The 17,415-nt window shown below is 42.7% G+C and overlaps 1 protein-coding gene across 3 annotated transcripts in view; it reads right to left on the minus strand.

Annotated features, from left to right (window-relative positions):
• dse (dermatan sulfate epimerase) overlaps positions 1 to 17,415 on the minus strand; it is a 97,367-nt gene that overhangs the window by 11,808 nt on the left and 68,144 nt on the right. For all 3 annotated transcript variants that reach the window (XM_059981436.1, XM_059981435.1, XM_059981437.1), the window contains 2 exons: positions 8,375 to 8,614; positions 1,554 to 1,761 (listed from right to left, as the gene is read on the minus strand). In XM_059981436.1, coding sequence (XP_059837419.1) covers positions 1,554 to 1,761; positions 8,375 to 8,614 — 448 coding nt within the window. The remainder of the gene's footprint in view (positions 1 to 1,553; positions 1,762 to 8,374; positions 8,615 to 17,415) is intronic.

Here is a 17,415-nt window from a genome sequence, read left to right on the forward strand (position 1 = left end):
CCTCTGTGTAAAAAACTTACCTCTGATGTCTCCCCTAAACTTCCCTCCCTTAATTTTGTACATATGCCCTCTGGTGTTTGCTATTGGTGCCCTGGGAAACAGGTACTGACTATCCACCCTATCTATGCCTCTCATAATCTTGTAGACCTCTATCAAGTCCCCTCTCATTCTTCTACGCTCCAAAGAGAAAATCCCTGCTCTGCTAACCTTGCTTGATATGACTTGCTCTCCAAATCAGGCAAATCCTGGTAAATCTCCTCTGCACTCTCTCCATAGCTTCCACATCCTTCCTATAATGAGGTGACCAGAATTGAACACAATACTCTAAGTGCGGTCTCACCAGAGATTTGTAGAGTTGCAACATGACCTCTCTACTCTTGAACTAAATACCCCTGTTAATGAAGCCTGGCATCCCACAGGCCTTCTTAACTACCCTATCAACCTGTACAGTGACCTTGAGGGATGTATGGATTTGAACCCCAAGGTCCCTTTGTTCATCCACACTCTTAAGTAACTGACCATTAATCCTGTACTCAGTCTTCTGGTTTGTCCTTCCAAAATGCATCACCTCACACTTGTCCGGATTGAACTCATCTGCCATTTTTCTGCCCAACTCTGCAGCCTGTCAATATCCTCTTGTATCCTTCCACCACCTATAGCTCCATCCACAACTCCTCCAATCTTGGTGTCATCTGCAAACTTACTCACCCATCCTTCCGCCTCTACATCCAGGACATTTATAAAAATCACAAATAGCAGGGGTCCCAGGACAGATCCCTGCGGCACTCCACTAGTCACTGACCTCCAGGCAGAATACTTTCCTTCCACAACTACCCTCTGCTTTTCTTCCTTTACAGACCTGCAGTACTTTAAGTTCTTCATGTGCAGCAGGGTCTTGCGATCGTGAAAAAAATAAGTTTAAAAAAAGACAATGACACCTTCTGTTGGCCCCATAGATGCTGCTGCGATTGGACGCACCAACACCTTACCATACATCAATTAATGAACAATCGACCAGTCATGATTCTGTCTTTATCCCAATACCCCAGATAAAGTCTGGACTCGTACAGTGCAGGAGCACACCCTTTGCCCCACCATGTGGTTCTTTTTTTTTCCCCTGTGATGAATTGAGACTGAGGCCTTGTATCTACTCCAGCTGCTGCCAGCTTCAGGTTTGTGGACTCCATTTTGCCCTGAATGCCGATGCTTGCTTACTGTTGGCATGATTTGTTTTATTTCTCTCTCTCTGTCTATTGGGTATCGGTCTTTCTTTTGTTTTTAAATCGGGTTCTTTCAGGTTTCTTACTTTGTGGGTGCTTGCAAGCAAATGAATCCCAAGGTTGCATAACTTACACATACTTTGATAATAAATGTATTTTGAACTTTGAACTTCACCACATTAAGACTATATCCTTCTTGGTGTCTGACCAAATCTTAAGCTGAGTGACTAGATCTGGTTCCACCAACTCCTCTGGCAAGCGTATTCCAGATATCAAGAGTTCTCTGTCAAAACATAACCCTCTGATCCCTGATTTCCTGGATCATTAACTTACCACAAGAACTCTGTGTGGAGCGTGCACCATCGCTGTGCTTTGGCAGGTGACCCTGTTCCTCGCTGAATCCGATTCTTCCTGACCTGCTCTGCCAGCCAATTACCACTGCCATTGCGCATGATGTAGGTATCCAGAAACACCAGTTGGCTCTCTGGCCCGTAAAACCAGTTGTAGTTTGAATCAGCAATGCCCACAGTCCTTTGAAAACCTAGAAGACATTCCAAAAATTAAAACACAAAACTCCAATGAAAATTGAAGCTACACTCAGAGACCACCACATTATATATCTCCTGTACTTAACAAAGTGGCCCCTGAGTGTTCATTCATGGTCTTCAGCTGCTGAAGCCCATTCAGTTCAAGGTTCAATTTGTGCATTCAGAGATGCTCTTCTGTTCCCCACTGTTGTAAGAGTTACTGTCGCCTTCATAAGAGTTACTGTCGCCTTTCTGTCAGCTTGAATCAGTCTGGATATTCTTCTCTGACCTCTCTCATTATCAGGGCATTTTCACCCTCAGAACTGCCACTCACTGGATGCGTTTCACACTATTCTCTGTAAACTTTTTGTGTTTGTGTTTGAGACTGTTTGTGAAAATCCCAGGAGATCAGTAGATTTTGAGATACTCAAACCACCCTGTCCGGCACCAACAATCATTCCACAGTCAAAGTCACTGAGATCACATTTCTACCCCATTCTAATGTTTGGTCGGAACAACATCTGAACCTCTTGACCATGTCTGAATTTTTTTATGTATTGAGTTGCTACCACATGATTGACTGATTAGATATTTGCATGATCAAGCAAGTGTACAAGTGTACCGAATGAAGTGGCTACTGAGTGTAAAGCCCTGATCCGTTGCCTTGCAGCTATACCCACTCATGGGGGAGGCTTCGGGAGTAAACCCCAAGGGTAAAATCCAGAGCTGGAGTCCCTAAGGCAGTCCTTCATTGAGTTGTACGACGCTGTTGTTACCAAACTGCTGCTCCTTTGGCTTCATCAGTTGCATGGAGAGGCGCAACAGTTTGCACTCCATATTGTACTGTCAGGCTTGCATATCTAGACATGGTCGACACTGACCGATGGAGACCTCAGACACAGAGAGTGTAAAATGATCATCTAGAACCAGTAATGGAAGTCAGCAACCCAAGCCTCGAGTTCTCCTCCTACGGAATGGCCACAGACTCACTGTCCTCTCATGACCACGTTCACTGTTCACTACCTGGATACCTGGCTGCCTTGGACCATCCCACCGGGTGGGCACTCTGCAAACAGTGAAAGGTCACTCCATTAGAAGTGGAAGGGTGGGTTGGTAAGTTTGCAGATGACACAAATGCCGGTGGTGTTGTGCATAGTGTAGAAGGTTGTCCAGGATTACAATGGGGCATTGACAGAGATCGGCTGAGTAGTGGCAGATGGCGTTCAACTCAGAAAAACGTGAAGCAACTCACTTTGGAATTTTGGATTTGAATGCAGGGTCAACGGCAGAATTCTTAGCAATATGCAGGAGAAAGTGAACATGGGGTCCACACCTATTAATTTCTCAAAGTTTCCACAAAATCTGGTAAGACTGTTAAGAACGTATATGGTGTTGCTCTTCTCTAGTCAGGGGACTGAGGTCAAGACACATGAGGTAATGTTGCAGCTCTATTACACACTGGTTAGATCACACTTGGAATATTGTATTCAGATCTGGTCACTTCATGATTGGAAAGATGTCGATGCTGGGTATAGAGATTTACCAGATTGGAGAGTATGTCTTATGAAAATGAGTTTAGAGTGCTAGGGCTTTTCTCTTTGTATTGAAGCAAGACGAGATGTGACTCAATAGAGGTGACATCTTCATCATCATTACGTGCCATGTTGTATGACTTAGCCAGTCATGGTCCCATGACCATGATTGTCCTCGGCAATTTTTTCTACAGAACTGGTTTGCCACTGTCTTCTTCTGGGCAGTGTCTTTACAAGCCAGGCGATCCCAACCATTACCAATACTCTTCAGAGATAGTTTGCTTGGCGTCAGTGGTTGCACAACCAGGACTTGTTGATATCCAACACCTGCTCCCAGGGCTTCATGTGACCCTGATTGGGGGGGCGGGGGGAGCTAAATAGGTGCTACCCTTGCCCATAGGTGTCCAGCAAACTAGCAGAGAGAAGGAGCACCTTACACCTCCTTTGGTAGAGACATATCTCCACCGTGTCACCCAATAGATGAATGGACAGCAGGAGATTTTTTTCTCAGGTGGAAATGGCCAATATGAAGGAGTATAATTTTAAGGTGATTGAAGGAAAGTGTAGAGGTAAGTCTTTTCTTTACACAGGCTGGTATGTACATGGAACACTCTGCCAGGGTGGTGGAAGAGGCAGATATATTAGGGACATTTAAGAGACTCAGATAGGCAGATGGATGATAGATTTTTCTATGTGGGCTGTGTGGGAGGGAAGGGTTAGAGTAGGTTACAAGGTCAGGTCAACCTCGTGGGCCAAACAACCTGCACCGTGCTGTAGTGTCTATGTTCTTGAGCAGCCTAAACCAAAGCCCACACAGGAACACTCTGATGTTCCTTTGTCCCAATAAACAGTCAATTAAAAACAGTTAAAATGTAGCTCTGTGATTCAACATTAATTAAAACAAAGGTTAAAGCACAGTTTCATTGTTTCTTGACCACTGCAATGAACAGGGCAGTGCTAGACCTGCTGATCACAACCCACATGAAATTGAGGCCAGGCACAAGAGTTTCCGGCCTCTTGGCTCAGGATGATCATGAATTTTCCCAGGACTCCAAAATGTCTGGTCTGCAAAATGAGTGCTGAGGAGGTGGTGCCTCAAGAAGGTCCCTCACCAGCCAGGGCATGCCCTCTTGTCATTGGAGAGGAGTACGGGAGCCTAAAAATACGCAGAAGCAACCTTTTCCCCTCTGCCATCTGATTCCTGAATGGCCCATGAACAGTGCCTCATTGTCCCTCTTGTACACTATTTATTTAAACATAAAGAATAAGGATTACTTTTATGTAAATGTACTCTTTATATACACACACACACACACACTCACTTGTCATGCTCTGTCATTATGCCTCGTGTACACACCTCTTTCCCGGTGTATCTCCATGAGGGCTGATACTCTCAGGTTGGCCTTCTGATGCCTTTCCCCCCACTCACAGAGGAATATTCCATTTCTTTGTTAATGGGGACGTGTATATGTTTGTATACTGTATTTACAGTAGAAAATAGTTTATTTTGTAATGTGATTGTAATTACATTGCGGGGTGCATCATATTCCAATTCATGTGTAGCTTTACATTAACTCTGCGGGTAATTAAGGATGGTGTGTCCTGGTGCCTAATAAATGGGGCTCATTGCTGTCAGTGGTAGAGGGAGATTGAAACTGCCAGGGACCCACACTGGACAAAATTGTACGAAACTATTATTGTGTTTTCTGCTAGATACCTTTTTGTAAATATTGGCAGTTTTCTTTTCACTATCTTCGACAATTTTTGTAGGTTTAATTCGTGATGTACCTGTAAACACCGTTGCAGGTAAGTGCTGACCATTTCCCAGCCATTTTTCCTTTGGTCATAACCCACGTGTCTAACACAGAGAAATGCATCACTTGCATCAAATCGAATTAAGTCAGCAAGGACTGTGCTGGGGACAGTCCGAAGGTGTTGCCACACTTCCAGCACCAACATAGCATGCCCACAGACTCGGACTGTGTCAGGAAACAGGAGCACCTGAAGGTAACCTACCTGACCATGGGGAGAACATATAAACTCCTTACAGAGAGCGGAGAGAATTGAAACCCAGCTGCCACTGTAAAAGTGATGCCCTAATCACAACGCTCACTAGTACAGTAAATAAATAACATTTAAGGAGTGGGATTAGAGATTTAGAGGTAATTTGGGAAAGATATTTGAGAAATGCAATGAGGATCAAACTGCTCCAAGAGGCAATGGAGACAGCTACTCTCATGTAACTTAGGTAATTAGAGTCATAGAAAAGTACAACACATAAACAGGCCCTTCAGCTCATCTAGTCCATGCCAAAACATTCAGTCTGTCTAGTCCCATCGACCTGCACTGGGACCACTGCTCTCCATACCCTTACCTGTCCAAACTTCCCTTAAACATTGAGATTGAGCTAGTATGCAATACTGTCACTGGCAGCTCATTCCACACTCTCACAGCCATCAGTGAAGAAGTTTTCCCTTATGTTTCCCTTAAACATTTCAACTTTCACCCTTTACCCATGACCTCTGATTGTAGTCCCAATGAACCTCAGTGGAAAAAGCCTGCTTGCATTTATTCTATCTGTCCCCTCATAATCTGTATACCTCTATCAAATCTCCCCTGAATCTTCTATGTTCCGGAGAATAAAGTCCGATCCTATTCAATCCTTCCATATAGTTCAGATCCTCCAGTCCTGGCAACATCCTTGTAAATTTTCTCTGCACTCTTTCAGCCTTATTTACATTTTTCCTGTAGGTAGGTGACCAAAACTGCACACTGTTACATACCCCGTGGGTATCTTGTGATTGTCTTATGACCATGATGTAATTGAGTATCTTGAGATGGTGGGGTGATGTAATTTTCCCGCAAGTGTGGGGTCACATGATGTAATTTTCCCACCAGTGTGTGGTCACATGATGTAATGTTTCAACAGGTATATAAGGGGAAACCCTTGTTGTGACGCAGGTTAGTTCATTGGTTAGTTCGATAGTCAGTTCGTTCATTAGTGTTGCTGCGTATTTGTCTCATGACAGTTTCGTTTTAAAGTGGAGTTTTTACTTTCTATTGTAAGGAGCAATAACCATTGTGCCGGCAGTTTCGCCAATCGCTGCCGGTTCTGGTTTGTTGCATCTTTGATTTACCTTTACAGTCTAGTTGGAGAGTGGAGACTTTGCCAAAGTACAGGAACCCGAAGGATTGAGTAAAGTTGGTGTTGTTCGGCGGTTTTGTAAATGATCGACCTTATTGAATCTTTGTTCAGGAATAGTGACCTGCATCTGAGGTAACCCCTGCAGGATCAGGAAGGTTTGTGTAGTGTTCACCCTCCAGCAAAAAGGTCAGTTCCTTTAAGCCATTTTATTTCCTTCGTCGTGAATCCTTTGGACAAAGCATCACTCGGCTGTAGGATCAGCAGAGCATCGTTACTTCAAAGAAATCAGTTTTCAGGGAAGTCTCTCCTTACTGACTGTATAAATCACTTGGACTTTCGAATTTACCACTTTAAGACTGTGTTTGAATTTAAGAACTATTCCAGAGTTCAGCTGTTTGTCAAATTGCCGTACAGCAGTTAACTTCCGGTTAAGTTAGTCATTTGTTCACTTTGCACTTCTGTTGGGCAGAGTTTAATAAATGTTTATGTTTGTTTATAAAACCTGAGTCAATTTTATATTCATTGTCGCCGGCCACATAACAACACAATACTCCAAATTAGGCCTCACCAATGTCTTATACAACTTCAACATAACACTCCATCTCCTGTACTCAATTCTTTGATTTATGAAGGCCAATATACCAAAAGCTTTCTTTATGACCCATCTATCTATAATACCACTTTCAATTAATTATGGACCTTTATTCCCAGATCCCTTTGTTCTACAGCACTCCTCAGTGCCCTACCGTTCACTGTGTAGGACCTACCCTGGTTGGTCCTACCAGAGTGAGAAACCTCGCACTTGTCTGCATTAAATTCTACCTGCCATTTTTCAGCCCATGTTTCCAGCTGGTCCCAATCCAGCTGCAAGCCCTGATAGTCTTCCTCACTGTCCACCGCACCCCCAATTTTGGTGTCATCCGGAAGTTTGCTGATCCAGTTAGTCACATTATCATCCAGATCATTGATATGGATGACAAACAACAATGGACCCAGCACTCAGCAGGCCTCCATCTATGACCACTCATTGGCTTCTTCCACAAAGCCAACGTCTAACCCAATATCCTATCTCATCATGAATGCTGAGCAACTAAGCCTTCTTGACCAACCTATAAAGGACCTTATCAAATGCCATGTAGATAACATCCAATGCCTTGCCTTCATCAGTTTTCCTGGTAACTTCTTTGAAGAACTCCATAAGATTTGTTAGACATGACCTATCATGCACAAAGCCATGCTGACTATCCTAAACCATTCCATGTCTAGCCAAATACTTATATATCTGGTCCCTTAGAATACATTCCAATAACTTTCCCACTACTGATGTCAAATTCACCCTTCACAGATGACATCTAGTAGTAGTCCCACCCAACCTCAGTGGAAAAAGCCTGCTTGAATTTATTCTATCTATACCCTTCATAATTTGCATATCAAATCTCCCCTTAATTCACCCTGAAGTTTGAGAAGGAGAAGGTCAGGTATATCAGTATTACAGTGGAGTAAAGGGAATTACAGAGGTTTGAGAGCTGGCCAGAATTGATGGGAAAAGAACACTGGCAGGGATGATGGCAGAGCAGCAACGGCTGGAATTTCTGGAAGCAGTTTGGAAGGCACAGGATATATACATTGCAAAGAGGAAGAAGTATTCTAAAGGTACAATAACTGTGGCTAACAAAATAAGTCTTGTGGTCTAAATCTTCTACATTCCAGGGAATAAAGTCCTGGCCTATTCAATTGTTCCTGTACTCAGTACTTCGATTTTTGAATGCCAATGTGCCAGAAGCTCTTTTCACATCACTTAGATGAATACTTGGCCTGGAGGGCTGCAGGCCAAGTACTGGAACATGGAATGAGTATAGACAGAGACTTGATGGCCAACATTATCTCAGTGGACTGAAGGTCCTGTCTCCACATTAGATAGCCCAATAACAATGACATGATGACCCTTACCTGGAAGCACAGTCCTATAATAGAACGCAAAATGCTGCTTAACCCAGGGATGACTGAAATGGCTGATGTTGAAATGCCTTTTCACCAGAAACATGTACTGGAACAGAGATCTTGTGGTGTAACTGCCATAAGCCACACCTTCGTTCAAGGATCCATCCTTAATGTCCTTTAGCAAAACCATCGACCTCTCCAGAATAACGATAACCTGTTTTGCCCATAAGTAAGCTTCTTGGAGAAAACCTGAAGGGGTTAAAATAAGAAAGAAGCCATTGAGTAAGGCAACATAATAACTTGCTCAATTTGGCACTTTCAAAGCATACCCAATACTACTTGTGAGCAGTTGTGGAATTTTCTGTTCAGTAACATTAATTAGAAATGGGAGGAGTTCCAGAGAACTGGGAGGTTGATCATCTCATTCCCGTCTTCAAAATGGAAGAATGAACAAGCCTGAGAACTCTGGAAAACTTTTGTAATGCGACTGCTTAACATGAAAAAGAAAAAAATCTAACCATGCCAGTAACCTTCCTGTAATACCACGAGCTCTTAACTTGGTAAGCAGCCTCATGTGTGGCACCTTGTCAAAGGCCTTCTGAAAATCCAAACATACAACATTCACTGCATCCCCTTTATCTATCCTACAAGTAATCTCCTCAAAAAATTCCAATAGTTTCATCAGGCAGGAACCTTAAGGAAACCATGCTGACCTTGTCCTATCTTGTCCTGGGTTTTGTGTGTGTTGCTCAAGATTTCAGCATTCACAGACCCACTTGTGATTATATTGGGTAAAAATAATCCTCACTGAAAGATGTAATAGAAAAAAGTAGCCATGAACTAAAAACATGATATATTTGACCATCTCAATGATTTATTTTAAAGAAAAAGTAAGTTTATTCGAAGGTAATGTGACATTCTTTCAGTGTCCACTTTAATGGGTATCTCCTGTACCTAATAGAGTGGCCATTGGGTGTAACTCTGTGGTTTTCTGCTACTGTAGCCCATCTACTTCAAGTTTTGACATCTTGTGCATTCATAGATGCTCTTCTTTCCACCACTGTTGTAATGCATGGTTATTTGAGTTACTGCCACCTTCCTGGCAGTTTGAACCAATCTGGCTATTCTCCTTTCACCTCTCTCATTAACAAGGCATTTTCATGCACAGAACTGCTGCTCACTGGATGCTGTTTGCTTTTTGCACCATTCTCTGTAAATCACAGAGAAAATCCCAGGAGATCAGCAGTTTCTGAGATACTCAAACGACCCAGTCTGGCACCAACAATCATTCCATGGTGAAAGTCACTAAGATGACATTTCTACCCCATTCTGATATTTGGTCTGAACCTCTTGACCATGTCTGCATGCATTTATGCATTGAGTTATTGTCAGGTGTACCTAATAAAATGGCCACTGTGTGTATATGTGTGACACTGTGTGTCACATGGTATGAGTAGAATCACCTGCAGCTTAATGTGAAAAAGACTAAGGAGCTGGTAGTGGACCTGAGGAGGGCTAAGACCCCGGTGACCCCTGTTTCCATCCAAGAGGTAAGTGTGGACATGGTGGAGGATTACAAATACCTGGGAATACGAATTGACAATAAACTGAACTGGTCAAAGAACACTGAGGCTGTCTACAAGAAGGGTCAGAGCCGTCTCTATTTCCTGAGGAGACTGAGGTCCTTTAACATCTGCCGGACGATGCTGAGGATGTTCTACGGGTGGCCAGTGCCATCATGTTTGCTGTTGTGTGCTGGGGCAGCAGGCTGAGGGTGGCAGACACCAACAGAATCAACAAACTCATTCGTAAGGCCAGTGAATTTGTGGGGGTGGAACTGGACTCTCTGACGGTGGTATCTGAAAAGAGGATGCTGTCCAAGTTGCATGCCATCTTGGACAATGTCTCCCATCCACTCCATAATGTACTGGTTAGGCACAGGAGTACATTCAGCCAGAGACTCATTCCACCGAGATGTAACACTGAGCGTCATAGGAAGTCATTCCTGCCCGTGGCCATCAAACTTTACAACTCCTCCCTTGGAGTGTCAGACACCCTGAGCCAATAGACTGGTCCTGGACTTATTTCCTCTTGGCACGATTTACCTATTATTATTTAATTATTTATGGTTTTTTATTGCTATATTTCTACACTATTCTTGGTTGGTGCAACTGTAACAAAACCCAATTTCCCTCGGGATCAGTAAAGTATGTCTGTCTGTCTATATATTCTGTTTGTGGTTTCAGAAAACCTTTGATAAGTATCATGTTGTAATGTCAATATGATTGCAGTTTATGACACAGATCTGAACATGCGATAGTAGTCTGGAATTAAAGAACTGCAGCAATTTAGCTACAGAGGCGAATGCAGATGAAAATGTCTAAATGAGAATCAGTGCTGGAGCCACTGTGGAGTTGTCGAGTCAAATACCTACCACTGTGCACTACGTGTCTATTCTCACTATCACCAACAGGCTGGAGATGGGTCCAGAAACATCAGGCCCCGCATCACCAGATTCAGGAATAGTTATTACCCTACGACCATCAGGGTCCTGAACCGGCATGGATAACTGTACTCTTCACGACTCTGAACTGATTTTACAACCTACAGACTCACTTTTCAGGACTCCTTACAACTCAAGTTTTCAGTATTATTTTTCTATTTGCACAAATTGCCATCTTCTGCACGTTGGCTGGTTGCCATTCTTTGTTCATGTATTGTTTTTTAAAATTCTATTGTTTTTTTTTATTTTCCTCCAAATGTCTGCAAGAAATGAATCTGACTGTAGGATATGGTAACATACTCTATGTGTACTTTGATAATATAATACTTAGACATTTGATACACTGGAATCCAAAAAAAAGTGAGTTCCTCTCCCATGATGGAGAAATTTCATTATGAAATCTCACTTCACCTCACAACCTAATTTTTTGAATGAGAATCACATGGAAAGTACTATCAATTCTGGCAGTTATGTGTTAAATAATGGATGGCCCAATAATTTTTCAAGTATGGTAATTTGTTCTAGAATACCATATTTTGGGATAAATATCAAGTCACTTTCAGGCACTCTTCATCTCGTTCTCAATATTTATTGCTTATTTATTTAGTACACTAGTTGAGTGCTCAAGTTGGTGTGGTCTTTCATTGATTCTGCTAAGGTTATTATTCTATTATGAATTTTTGAGTATGCCCGCAAGAAAATAAATCCCAGGGTGTCATATACATATGTACTTTGATAGTAAATTTATCTTTAAACTTGGAAATATTTTAAAAGGTTTAATTGATACATTTTTGGTAAAATATATCCTTTGTTGATTGTTGTGAGATGGTATGCTTTGTGAAAATAGCAGTAATTAAAAAGATATGCATATTTCAAGGATAGTTTCCTGGCCAGTTTCTGTAAGTGGATTCCTTCCCTTGAAACAAACTTTGAACTGAATGGCCCAGTACTGCGTTCCCAATGTAACAGCAGCACCCCCTAGTGGTATCTCTTCTTTTTATCTTTTCACATGTATCACAACTTTTGCAAAGATTTGAAGTGAACTGATTAAACAGTTCACAGAAATGCATTAGGGGTAAACATATGAGAAGCATTTGGTGGTTCTGTACCTGTATTCACTGGAGTTTAGAAGAATGAGGGGATAGATCTTTTGAAAGGCCTAGATGAGTGGATGTGGAGAGGATGTTTCCCATCTTGCAGAGAGGAGGGGGTGCTTGAGGACCAGAAGATACAGGCTCAGAATACAAGGATGTCCCTTTAGAACGAAGATGAGCTGGGGGTGATGAACGTGTGGAATTCATTGCCACAGACAACTGTGGAGGCCAAGCCATTGGGTATATCAGAATCAGAATCAGACTTTAATCGCCAAGTACCTGTGCACATACAAGGAATTTACTTCCAGCAGATGTTGTCTCTCTGCTCATAACAGATGATAAATATAAATGAAAATATAGATTATGCATACAAGTAGTGCAATCCAAGCAATAGTTAGCCGACAGTTAACCGGCAGTTAACTGTTCAGCAAAGTGACCGCAGTAGGGAAAAAACTTCTCCAGTACCTATTAGTCTTAGTCTGGAGGGATCTGAAGCGCCTACCAGATGGAAGCAGTTCAAACTGTTCGTGCGCAGGATGGGAGGAGTCCTTTATGATGTTCCCTGCCCTCTTCTTCAACCTGGAAGAGTACAGGTCCACAATAGAGGGCAGGGAGGCTCCAATGATGTGCTCGGCAGTCCTCACTGTGCGCTGTAGTCTGGTTCTATCCTGCTTGGTGGCTGCTCCAAGCCACATAGTGATGGGGGTGCACAGGACAGACTCAATGACTACAGTGTAGAACTGCAGCAGCAATTCCTGAGGCAGACCATATTTCCTCAAGAGCCGCAGGAAGTACATCCGCTGCTGGGCCTTCTTCAGGATGGAGCTGATGTTCTGCTCCCACTTCAGATCCTGAGAGATGGTGGTTCCCAGGAACCTGAAGTTCTCCACGGTGGACACAGGGCTGCCAAGGACTGTGAGGGGGGACATAACGGGGGGGATGTCTCCTGAAATCCACTATCATCTCCTTTGTCTTGAGCGTGTTCAGCTCCAGATTGTTCCGACTGCACCAGAGCTTGATAGGTTCTAGATTAGTAAGGCTATTGAAGGTTATGGGGAGCAGGCAGGAGAATGGGGTTGAGAGGTATAATAAATCAGCCATGATTGAACAGTGGAACAGACTCGATGAGCAAAATTGCCTAATTCTACCTCTAACTGTACCGCAGCATTAAGGCCAGGACCAACAGGCCTGGACAGCTTCTTCCACCAGGCCATCAGACTGATTAGTTCATGCTGATAACATTGTACTTCCATGTTATAGTAACTGTACATACAATCTATTATAAATTACTATAAATTGCACATTTAGACAGAGACGTAAAGGTTTTTACTCATGTATGTGAAGGATGCAAGTAATAAAGTCAATTCAATATCCTATGGTCTTATGGGAAAGGTGTTTTCCCTACTTTAAGCACTTTAGGAACATATGCGAGCGATGTTAAACCTGATTCTGATATGGGTCTCTATTGTGGACTGAGAGTGGGAAGGGGGCAGGGAGAGGGGAATCATGGTTGCTAAAAGGGGAGGGGAGCGGGTAGCACCAGAGAGGCATTCAGAAAGGATCAGAAAAACAATTGTTTGGAATCAAATGGCCTTGCCTATTGTCTCAGGGCTGGGTGTATCTGCACCCACACCACCCCCTGTCCCTGGCAATCCTTCTCTGCCATCTGCCCCACACCCCTCCTGCAGTACTCCAGTCTCGCCATTCCCAACATCCTTTGTTCTCACCAGATTTACAAACACATTGGCTGCAACATGTTGACAAATACAGTACTGTGCAAAAGTCTTAAGCACCCGAGCTTTATATTTGTGCCTAAGACTTTTGCACGGTATGGTACGTCAGTGATATTAAACCTGATTCTGAAGTGACGTCAGACTCAAATCATTTAGCCAAGGTTCTGATCACACTCTCCCATGACAATGAACACAGCTCGGCATAAGACTTAAAACAACTTTTAGGTAAACTAATTGAAATACTAATTATTTTAGATCCTGCTGCTTCCATTTTAAACCTGACTGCTTTGTATTCCTTATTGGATAGGACAGATCGGTCATTTGCTTCTCCAGCCCGGATTTCTAAGCTGCTGTCTGGGAGGAATAGGATGCCAGTGCCCTGGTATCCGTGGTGGGACATCGACCTCTTTGTTGCTACTCCCGATGCTGTCGTTTTGTCAGGGCCTTTGCACGACTGAGCCGGGTACCTTCCTACCTTAGGTGGGTCTCTACTAATACAGTGAGAGATGCCGAACCAATATATCAATTCAGCAATGCAGTTTTAATAGAATACACAGTGTGTTGCCACCGGGCAGTAAACTGAGCTGACTGTTGTTTTAGCTCATGTCGGACTCACACGAGAGTTAGAGATAAAGTGCTGCTCTGCAGATAATCTCATCCCTGAACCCTATGTTAGAGCATCTAGGGGCTAAGGGAATGGCTTGGTACACTTCATTTGAATGAAGCTAACAGTCCTGTGCAACTAACTTCAAAGTTCAAAGCACATTTATTATTAAAGTACATGCATGTCACCATAAACCCTGAGATTATGTCTTCTTATGGGCACGCTCAATAAATCCATATAATACTACCCATAACAGGATCAGTGAAAGACCCCACCAACTTGGGTGTCCAACCAGTGGGCACAAGACAACAAACAGTGCAAATACAAAAAGAAAGGTAATAATAGTAAATAAATAAGCAACAAGCAATGAGAACGTGAGATGAAGAGTCCTTGAAAGTGAGTCAATAGGTAGCAGGATCATTTCAATGATGGGTAAGTAAAGTCTACTTTACACAGCCTCAGAATAGAGGGACATCCTTTTAGAACAGAGATGTGGAGGAATTTCTTTAGCCAGAGAATGGTGAATCTGTGGAATTCTTTGCCACAGGAAACTGTGGAGGCCAAGTCTTTATGTATATTTAAAGCAGAGGTTGACAGATTCTTGATTGGTCAGGGCGTGAAGGGATACAGCAGAAAGCAGGAGATTGGGGCTGAAAGGAAAATTGGATCAACCATGATAAAATGGCAAAGCAAACTCGATGGGCTGAGTGGCCTAATCCTGTCCGATGTCTTATGCTCTTAGAATGTCTGAATGATTTCACTCCATTTTAAGTATTTAATTATTTCTTAGAATTCTAGACTTCATAATTATTTAAAGGTGACTAGTCTTTAAATGTGGCTGACTATTAGAGACTATTATAAAACCTCCAATTTTTCTGCCAAGTTATCTAAGACCATCAGAGTGGTCTGGGGCAGTGGCTCAGCCATAATGCTCAGGTTGCATTGTGGGTTACCTCTTAGGTGTGGTCAAGAAGAAAATCTAGGCAGGTGATTGCTGCAGGTCACCAACTTATGCAGCACAGAAACAGGCCCAACGGTCCAAGCCAACCTGCCTCATCCAAGTCAGTCACATTTGCCAGCACTTGGACCATAAACTTCTTAGCCATTCCAAAGCATGTACCTGTCCAGCTGTCTTTTAAAAGTTGTTAATCTGCATCCCGCAATCACTTCCTCTGGTACCTTGTTCCACATAGATGTCACTCTTTGTGTTAAAATAAAAGTTAGCACTCAATTTTGTGTTAAACCAATGCCCTCAGTTTTTTCCCCAGGTTTGGGGGATGAAGAACTAGAGTGCATTCACTCTGTGAATTTATACACTTCAAGAAGATCACCCCTGATTCCTACGCTCTAATGCCTTGCATGCCCAACTTCTTCATATAACTCAATCCCTCAAATCCTGGAATAAACCTTGGAAATTTTTTTTGCACTCTTTCCAGTTTAGAAACATCTTTCCTACAGCAGGCAACCAAAACGGAACACAATATTCCAAGTGCAGCCTCACCAACCAGTGTTCTATACATCCACATCATGGCCTTCTATTCACAAGACAAAGCCTTCTTCACCATATTGTCCACCAGTGACATCACTTCCTAGCAACCTTGTATCCCAAGGTCCCCTGCAGATGTTCTGCAGGGCCATGATGTTCACTGTGGAAGTCCTACCTAGATCCGACTTTCCAAGATGAAATATCTCTCACTTAACCAAATTAAATTCTATTTGCCATTCCTTGGCCACTTATTCAGCTGATCAAAATTCTCCTGTAATTTTTATAACCTTCATTCTCCACTATACCAACTATTCTAATGTTGTCTTCAAATGTACTAACCAAACTTACATTCTTATCCACATCATTGACAAACAACAATAGGTCCAACAGTGATCCCCGAGGCACACCACAACTCACTGGCCTCCAGTATGAGAAACAACCTTCAACCATCACCCCCTCTCCTCTCTACCACTGAGCTAATTCTGTACCCATTTAGCTTAGTCCCCATGGATTCCATGCGATGCAACCTTCCAGAGCAGCTTACCATATGGAATCTTATCAAAGACCTTAAAGAAGCCCATATCAACTATGTCTACCAACCCATCCTCATCAGCTTTCTTGGTCACCTCAAGAAATCTCCAAGAGAGCCACCACCTCGTCGTAGTGTTTGGAGGCTTGCGTGCCTCCATGACCTGGAGAGCTATGTTGGCTGGAGTTAGAGCCTTGTGCTTTGAATCTTGGTAGGGTCACCCATACCAAACGGGTCAAAGGAAAGAGATCAGCCTACGAGTGGTCCACCAGTCCTCAGGTTTAGGGGTTCATCTCAGGACTAACAACCCTGACTGGTCAAAAAAAATTGCTATGGAAACAGCAATGAGGAATCCTTTTATACAGACAGAGTTGAAGGACCTTCATTGCTGCCCTAACTACCAGAGGTGTAACAGGCAGTAAGTCAGTCTACAAGAAACTCAATCAAGTTTGGAAGACATGATCTTATATACATGAAGACACTCTACGTCTAATCAACAGCTGTCTTTACAGATGTATCCCTCAGAATCCTCTCTAATAACTTCCCTACCACAGACATTACAGCCTGTAGTTCTCAGATTTTTCTTTGCCTATAACAGGTGAGGAATCAGTGCAACAGGATAGGTTTAGCATATTTGGCTCCTTAAGTTATCAATAGTCTTTTTTCTCATTGTGCTTTGTGTTAACTCCCCCATCATTAGAAACACTTGGTTAAGAGGTTTATTAAACCCCACCTATTCCAATATTCTCACCGGTTTACTAAATGAGCTTTTGGACACTGCACAATAACAACACATTTGCAGACTATGTTTCAGAAAACTATGCAAAGTGAAGTAATTCAATCAGGAAAAATATTTTCATTTAAAAGGTAACTGGAACTTTCAAGTCTAAAATCCAGCAGCTCTAAGTACTCATTTAAGAATCTTATAATAATCCCATTTTCTTTTATTCTCCCCATTTCCAAAGCAACTCGCCTAAGGTTTTACGATCGCTTGCAGACGAGGGATAATTTTGCGGTGACCCACCAACCAGCATTTCTTTGGGATGTGGGAAGGAACTGGAGAACCTGGAGGAGATCCATAGGTCATAGAGAGAAAATGCA

Source organism: Hypanus sabinus, chromosome 10 (genome assembly GCF_030144855.1).
Source record: "Hypanus sabinus isolate sHypSab1 chromosome 10, sHypSab1.hap1, whole genome shotgun sequence".
NCBI lineage: Eukaryota > Metazoa > Chordata > Chondrichthyes > Myliobatiformes > Dasyatidae > Hypanus > Hypanus sabinus.